Consider the following 8,719-nt stretch of genomic DNA (forward strand, 5'->3'; position numbering starts at 1 on the left):
AGCAGATAGCAAAATGCCAGTGTGTAAGACATTCTGCACAGATTTTTTGGGAGTCATTGGTGGAGATTGGCATGAAGGTGTTTCCAAGCACAAAAAATACAGTAACAGAGCTTGGCAAATTTAGAAAATCAGTCCTTGAAAATCCTTGATAGAAGAAATCTTCAAATAAAAAGGAAAGCTCCTCTTTAGCAGAGGCAATTAGTAGGAAGAGAAGTTCATTAAATATCTGTCTGATTGTTCCCGTTGCTGGTGTCCGTCATTCCCTTCTTTCCGGAGACTGCTAAGCAGAAACAAGCAGTAATCTCTGCTTTTCTGGACAGTGCATTTTTTTTCTTAACTTTGAATAAAACATTTAGCACAACCTAATTTTTCTCTTTTTTTGAGGTTTAGTCAGTTAATACAATTTCTTCTGCCTACGGTGTCCTGTTTTTTACCAGTGTATTGTCAGAAATAAAGTTGTTGGGGGTCGTGACCAATTCCCTATACTACTGGCATGGTCCTTCTCTGTTTTGTTTCTTGGATGAAACATCCTGCAGCAACATCCTATCTGCATAAAAACTGTTTAAGTAAGACTGAGGTCTCAGGGTAAGGTCTGTCTAGGCTAGTGCTGTTCTCCCTCCGGGTGGCTACACGGTAAAAAGTAGGAATAAATGGTAACCTGTAGAGATGCTTCCAGAGAACAGCAGGAGGAATGTGGATTTTTCACCCACGGATCTTAATGGATCTTTGATTCATGAACTCCTGTATGTGCTTGTTGGACTGCTGTGAGCTTCTTAGCATCCAAGCGTCTTCACTGAGGCGCTCCATGGGGTGTGTGAAGATGTGTGCAATGGAACCTATTTTCTGCTAATGTAATTAGATGTTCTTTAATTCTTTGCTCAAAAGGCAATAAGCAGTTTTTTTCCCTATCATTCACATTGTGGTGTTCCGTTCCCTAGACCTCTAGGTTGTTTCCAGTTTGTCCTCTTCCCCCCGCCCCCCACATAAAGTCTTTGTGCACTTTGTTGTGCACAAAGTGTATTGTATGGAAGCCATACCACATAAGAATCATCCTTTCCATTTTTCCATAGTCTTTTTGAGTTAGAACAATGCAGCCCCTAAAAATCAAAATAAGGCAGCAGTATTGGTTTTTGTGGTGGTGTTGTGATGTTCTGGTTTTTCTATATTCCTTTAAATAACTCTTCCTAACATTTCCTTTGACTTTTTTTTTCTTTTTTTAAATGCTGTTGATCATTTTGATAGAACTGAGTATTAGAAACCAATATCTGATACCTAAACACTAATTGCCAGCTCCCAGTCCAGCATTTTTTATGTAAAATCGATGGGGTTTTTTCTTGCCTTATGTACTTCCTTATATTTATCTACAATAAATTTCACCTGCTGTTTTATTGCCCAGTCACTCAATCAGCTCAAAAATTTTGTAGGAACATTTTATTGTACTCCAGAGTATTTATCGGCTTTAATTTGGAAGTCAGGCTGTATTCGCACATCGGATCCCAACGTGTGTAGGTGCCTTGTAGAGGTCTGACAGGACCATTTTTCCCTAATCTTTAGGGGAACTGAGCATATCCTTGTTCTGAATTTGGTACAGTGGCTTCACAGGGAAGGAGCCCTGTTGCCTCTTTGCTGAAATCACTGTCATTTTTTGTATCTCATATTTTGCTAGGAAAATGCACAGAAGCAGCATTTATTGTGGTGGCTGACTGATGTGACTATAAACTACAACGGGAAAGGGACCTTGTGAAGGGCAGGAGCCACCTCCATCAGGTGGGGCAGGGTTGCACCACAAGGCTTGGGGAGTCAGTCAGGACAGGGTTGTGCACAAGATGTCAGGCATCAATGTAGGACTTTGATAAAGACACCTAAGGAACATGCATCAACCCTCTTCTGAAGAACTGCTGTCTACGTTATATATATATATATATTTTTTTAATACAAAAATATGTCTTTCAAGAGAGCCATTGCTGATTTGGGCAGTTTCCCTGGTACCTAATCCTTCTGTTCGTATTTCTGTTTTGCAGCCCACCCTCTCCTTTCCAATGAGACTTGTCTGTGGGCTCTGTCCTCAAAGAACTGTCAGCACTGGAACAAGGAAGCTGTGACCTTTGCTTTCATGTGTTAGACCCGATTATAATAATATCCACAAAGAAATTCTGAGTGTTTTTCTTGAAATAGTGAGCTTACACCTGTTTTCAAAGGAGGATAAAATATTTCCCGTTCTTTCCTAGTTTTTTCTTCCTTTTCTAATATCAGCTTCATGCTGTGATCACATTTAGATTTTGAGGGAGAAGCTATGATCCACCTTAAGTGTCATCAGATGCTTTTCTGTTGAGATGACCCTTTATTCCCTGTTTGGGCTACCTGTGGGCTGCCTTTGGGCCTCTTCCCCTTCAGAGACTCCTGTGGCATCTCTCCAAGCATTAGATATATAACCAAGCAGCTGAACAAGGTGGTGGTGTTTAAGCATATTTGAAATTGAGTCCATCTAAGCACTTTTTTTTTAAAGTTAATACAGTAAAATAACCTAAGGAATATGACTGTACAATTGCCATGGAAATGTAATGGGTACTTTAGTGTCCAGCTTCCTTGTCTTTGCTTGCAAATCCCACCATGCGAACAAGCCCTGTACTAGGTGTAAACTGTTATTTACTGAAATAGATGCATTCACCAAAGAAAAAAAGGCAACTGATTCTCTCCTTCTGGAATGGAATGAGTGGTCTTTACTGGGGGTGTTAAAACTCTTCTGCAGTGCTTCATGAATGGTATCTGATCACTTTGTTACTTCAGTAGTGTACAAAACCAAAGCCAAGGTAAGCACGGAGGGATTTTAGAGTTAAATACAAAGTATGACCGACCCAGAGGGGTCCTTTTTGTGTAACCTTCATGGAAATTCTCTGTGCTCACTCTGTGAGTGCCTACGCTTTGTAACTTGTTAGGGTTTCAGGGAGATATGTTGCCTGTGGGTGATGGCACGTATCGAGATCCTTAGGAACAGTGTGGTGGCCTTCCTTCTCCATAGATAAAGTAGTATTTGAGAGGTGCTGTAAAATTTCACATTGGAGCAAAGTAGCCTGGATTTTCTCTTAAAACTTGGGTCTAGCAGATTAACGTTTCTGAGCATTTTAGGCATGAGCAGGCAAAGCTTCACAGGGTGTGTTAAGCGGGTAGATAAGGGTAGCGTGGACAGGTTCAAGCTGAAGGATTTGAGCACCTGCTGGTTTCCCCTCTTTGCTCAAGCCGCTCAGGTTGCAGTTCGCCCTGTCTAACCTGGGCCCCGCAGCATCGCTGCTTGTCGGGTGCTCGTCCCCGGGCAGCTGAGAAGCAGGAGGAGGTGCTTTAGCATGAACGAGACATGTCCTGGGCTGAGGAATGCCCAAGTCGCTCAGATCCCCCACCAAGTGCTCATTCTGTTACAGTCTGTAAGGAGAGATCAGAAATAAATGAAAAAAGGTATCAAGACAGAATTGAGCTTTGCTGGTTCCCTGCTTGCCTTTTGGACACTGAGACTCACATCACAGCTTGACAATTTACGAGTGTCTAGGGATGCTGCCTGCCAAATCGATCACAAAAAGGCTGTAGCAGATTTGATGCAGAACCCACTCTGCAAGACCAGTCTGTCTTTGCCTCTTGATGATTGCTGAATGAGTTAGAAGTACTGTGAAAAAACTAACCTCTAGTAACCATGGGCACCTGAATGTCTGCAAACACAGGGGAAAGGAAGAAAGGAGTCTGTGAGTGAAATTCTTGTTTTTCTCCACTTCCTAGTTTTCACTTTTCCATATCTGCAGTACTTCAAAGACAGTCAGACTTTTGCAGCAATGGGTGGGTGGCTTTTAATGAAATTCATTTAAGTCAATGTCGCTCTAAAGCAAATGAAATGTTGACATGCTCCCGCCTTGGTTTGCAAGGCAACAGGCCTCACTCCATTTTTCATGAAGGAAAAAAATTGAAAAAGCACATTTTGGACACTTCTACATACACATGACTTCTCCAATTAAAGCTGCAGTGGGAGTTTGTTGTCCAAATTATAATTATGTATGTTGAAGTGTTGCCAGGATTCATGTTTTTATAGGAACTGTGATGGGGTCTTTGCTCATTTGGAATGAATTTAAGCACATACCTAAATTATTACAACAGTGCAGGGAAAAGAAAATGTTGAGAATGTTACAACTGCCAAAATTTTGCTAAATCTGTTCTTTCCTCTATTTGGCTAGTGCCATTACCCAGTGCGTTTTGAGACCGGTGCTTTCTTGGGCAGGAACAGAGCAACTTGATCTCTATTTCACACTTATCTGCAGTTTGATCATGGCTCGTTTGTCCCAACAGCTCCACCAGAGCCTCCCGAGAGGCACGTGGCAAGGCTCAGCACTGCTTTCCATGCGGAGCTCCTTGCTACCGGGCTCGCCCCAATCTCTCCCTGTCAGACCCAAGAGGAGGAGGATTTCCCAGAGCTCTGTTCTGTTAGGAACTGCGGAATGAATAAGAGCATTCTGGTCCCACAAGAAGGCAGTTTGCATGGCGAAACCCCTGGGGTTTAGCTGAAATTCTGTAAGAGAGTGTTCTCCTAGCAACTAGGAGAAGGCTCTTGTAATAGCAGAATTGCTTCTAAGATTGTCTAGCAATAAGTTTCCAATAACACAGTTGTTTGACTTATTCCCCATTAAAAAGAGCAGTCGGGAGTTAATATACATATTGTTGTCATCGAATAATTCTTTTCTTTCAGGTATTAGCAATGCAGAAGCCCGTCAACCAGGGAAAGCACCAAACTTCAGTGTAAACTGGACAGTAGGAGACACTGGCCTGGAAGTTATTAATGCTACGACTGGCAAGGATGAGCTGGGTCGTGCATCTCGCCTTTGTAAGCATGCTCTGTACTGCCGCTGGATGCGCGTTCACGCAAAGGTACTCAAAAGGGCTGGATTTTCTACTTCAGTTTTATCAGTAACAAAATACCGTCGTGCGTGCTGCTTTCTGTGCTCAGAAAACACTTTCTGAACCTGTTATAAGCTTGGGGTTACCTGGTGTTAGGTGTCAGGCCATGTAGCAGTGAAAAAAGACGATGTCTTTGGTTGGCTTATTCTTTAATTTTATAATATTCACTCCCAAATGTGCACAAGTATCTAAAAGTTCCTGTTATTAGTAAGCAAGAAAAGCTTGCTAACTCCTTTGCTTGTCACTTTAATTTATTTGGAAAGATGATCTCAATATGTTCGATTTTAGTGGGATTTCATTCTGCCCTTTCTTAGGCACACAAGATACCTGGAAGAATCAGGTATCAGGTGTTTTATCGATGTCTAGATTTCTTCTACCAAAGCGAGCTGATCATTGAGGGAACAAAAAACATGAATTCTCTCTCACGTTATTTTGTTTCTTGATCCCCACAGCTTTCCTCCAGCTTACGCTCAAAGATCCCCAAGCCCAACCTGTACCACGACACGAAGCAAGGAGCCGCTGAGTACCAAACTGCCAAAGAGTGTTTGTTCAAGGCATTCCTGAAGGCAGGACTTGGAGCCTGGGTAGAGAAACCTATAGAGCAGGATCAATTTTCTCTTACTGTCTAATTCACAGACTGCACATCACTTTGGAAAGGAGGTTGTTCTGGAAATCCTGGTGTCCAGCATCACTTTCTGGCCGTCTTTACAGCAGACAAAACATCTTTTTACTGTTTGGGGTTTTTTTAATTCTGTTTCCCTCTCTCTCCCCCTCCCTCCCTCCCTCCCTCCCTCTCTCTCTCTCTCTCTCTCTCTCTCTCTCTTCTCTCTCTTCTCTCATCTGTCCTCTCTCTCTCCTCTCTCCCTCTCTATTTTTTTTTAACTTGTAGATATTTCTGCTTTGCCTAAGTATTGAAACCTGATGATGATCTGATACATAATTCTATATTTTATTATGGGAAAGTCATTTTTTGGTGTATTTCTAGAAATACTTTTATTGTACAAAATTGGCAGTAAGGCTGTCCTTATAGTACATGACGACTGATTTTTTTTTCTGAGTTAAATTAATAATTTCCTTTTTTTCATTCAGTGTCATCAAGTGCATGAAGAAAAAATGAAAGTTGCATTAGGTTTTACATCACACTTTTAGAAAGTAGCTTTTTTTTTTTAAATGAAAATAGGTGACAAGGTTGATTCTGCTCCTCTCTTAACTTATTTTCGAACTTCAGATATTTCTACCATATAGACCACGAAGCCAGAATGGAACCTGGACAGCTAGTTTTTCCCCACTTCCTTGCTCTTTAAAACCAGCTGCTGAAAATTTCATGTCTTCGATGTATGTATTTATTAGTCTGTGACCCAGTTTTTAACATGCAGCTTTTTATTCTGTTTTTAAAAATACATTTACCTCCCATTTACACACATTGTGAAGTCTTTGTTTTTTTACCATTGTAAACTGGAAACAACCCGACACTTATTCATAAGTTAGGAAGTTTAGTCTCCAGTGTGCAGAAATCTGTGTAGCACTAGGTGATATGTTTGTCCCAGGAATTCGTCAGAGCATGATCCTAACTGTAACAAAGTGGAAACTTCCCAAAGATTTATTATTTTTATTATCATTTTAAGGGCACAAAACCTGAATTGCCAAAATCGATCCACTCGTTGAGTATTAATTGCTCTCCCCTGAAGGAAATGAAAGGGTCTTTTATGGACAAAAAAAAGTGGTTGAATCTTCTGTCTTGTGAGTTATATCTCTTTGCGTTGGAGTTAGTTTCCCTCTGATTCTTTCTTGCCTTTGGGCTTTACGTATGTGGTGGTCTTAATGAGGCTAATCTGCTCTCAAATATGCTTTTATTTGCTCTATTATTTAGGAAATTGTGTGATTCTGTGGGGTGTTTTTTTTTTTTGTTGGTTGGTTGGTTGATTGTTTTTTTCCCCCTACAAACGTGAAGACATTTTCACATCTGCTTTATATAAAAATGGAAGATAGGAAGAAAATAGTGTAAGATCTATTTGATCAGCTGGTGTATTCTTTGCACTTTTAAAAACCCTTTTTGCTAAGCAATGTCTAGGAGTGGATTAGAGGCTCCCCAGTGTGGTTTCCCTGCTTATGTATCATGTGTCCAAAACATCACGTGCTTCATGTCTATCCAAATGTCGTGTGCATGTTCCAAAAAGCCTGTCAATGATCCCCTTTAGCAAACCATTAGGGTGGCGTTTCATGGTACGGGGTGGGAGTGACCACCCCAGATCAGTGCACTGCTGCACCCTGCTCCTAGTTCCTCTTGCTCCATCCCGTTCCACTAGCCCTCACCTGTGCCACATCCTCAGCAGGCTGGCCCATGGCTTCGAATAAATGTAAGGGTTAATTTTTAGGCCCATGTTGGGCCGGAGAGCTGGTTTAGTGTCGTGCTGGCACCTGAGGAGGGAGCGAGCTGGAGCACGAGCTTCCCTTTGGTTCCACTGCCAAGTCCATGTGTTGTGGAACTCGAGCCCAAGTGCTCATACCTCAAACCAGGGGTCTCGAGGGAATTAGTGACTCCTTGGGGCATTGGAGACTTCAATCTAAAACCGCTCCTGGGCAGTGACAAATGCCTGAGACAGGTGCTGCCCTGTCTGCTCAAGTAGGGACCTTTGGGGGGGAAAATAAAAAAGCTTTTGACTGAAAAATATATATATATATTGTTGAGCCTGAAAATCACTTGTTCATTAGTTTAAACCTCTGGGTTAGTGTCTTGGAAGTAACGCACTGAGGCCCTCGTTTTTTTATGTGATTAGGGACAAGAGCGAGCACTGCTGCACGAGGGAAGTCCGGTATCAAGGGACTCCCTCAGAGAAACTTCTAGCAAATGCCCTTCCGAGATGCTTTGTGTCGTACCAGAGGAGGGCATTTAGCCAGCTGCAGTCAGGGAGACCCTGTTGGAGGAGCTTCTCTGGGACCTCAGGCCAACCAGCCTGCTCTGCGTTAAAGCTGGGCGCGCTCCCAGCGCCTCCGCAGCCGCCGCGGAGCAGAAGGGCAGTTTCTTTCGCTTGCTAATACGTCTTCTGCCCTCACCGTCTGGCAGAGGCTTAGGCTGGCTGCGACCCTCGTTTAATTGTAGTTTAATTTGGACAGACATTGCAAGCACTCGTGCGTTTGCCTTCAAGGCTAGCCCTGCGAAAGGTATCATTAATGTTGCTGAAATGCTTCTGGGGCTCGTCAGTGAATGTGGGCATACGTGGTTGCAGGGCGCAGGGAAAGCTGCTCGCACTTTAGTGTAGATTTTCTTGGGATTATTATTGTTTTTAAAGAGATGCATTTTTAAGGGACTCAGTCTATCGATAAATGAAGCCTTTTGATAATTTCAAGCAGATTGATTTTACCCATCCTTCTGAAGTTCTCAGTCAAGAGTTGATGTCTATCTGGATTTTTTGAAGATTTAGGAAAGTGTTAACTCAAGCTATTTTTTTTATGAAGTCACAAATATGAGCAATATATTTGAGTACTATAGTCATAGTTTTATAAGCTGCTGAAATGAACTATTACAATTAAACTGTAAAGGAAATCTGTTCCATGCCAAAATCTTTTGATGAAGGAGTGGTGTCAGGTTACTTATGAGGAATGAGTTCTCTTGTTTATAATGCCAGGATTTTAACGAGGAAGATGTTTTCCAGAGTCATATGCAATCCATATCTGTCTTCTTGGGAGTTAATAAAGCACTACCTGGCTTCCCTTGCTTGCTTGTTCCCTTTATGCAGCGAAAAGAGGTTTCAAGAAAAGTCCTTCCTCCACCCGAGGACGCGGCGTG

At 42.1% G+C, this 8,719-nt stretch overlaps 1 protein-coding gene across 1 annotated transcript in view; it reads left to right on the forward strand.

Annotated features, from left to right (window-relative positions):
* ADARB1 (adenosine deaminase RNA specific B1) overlaps nucleotides 1–5,612 on the forward strand; it is a 65,943-nt gene extending 60,331 nt beyond the window's left edge. Inside the window, exons 8-9 of the mRNA XM_010221924.2 lie at nucleotides 4,724–4,902; nucleotides 5,385–5,612. Coding sequence (XP_010220226.2) covers nucleotides 4,724–4,902; nucleotides 5,385–5,561 — 356 coding nt within the window. The 3' untranslated portion in view covers nucleotides 5,562–5,612. The remainder of the gene's footprint in view (nucleotides 1–4,723; nucleotides 4,903–5,384) is intronic.
* The last annotated feature ends 3,107 nt before the right edge of the window (nucleotides 5,613–8,719 follow it).

Source organism: Tinamus guttatus, unplaced genomic scaffold, assembly GCF_059628265.1.
Source record: "Tinamus guttatus ecotype Peru unplaced genomic scaffold, ASM5962826v1 Tinamus_guttatus_pri_ptg000702l, whole genome shotgun sequence".
NCBI lineage: Eukaryota > Metazoa > Chordata > Aves > Tinamiformes > Tinamidae > Tinamus > Tinamus guttatus.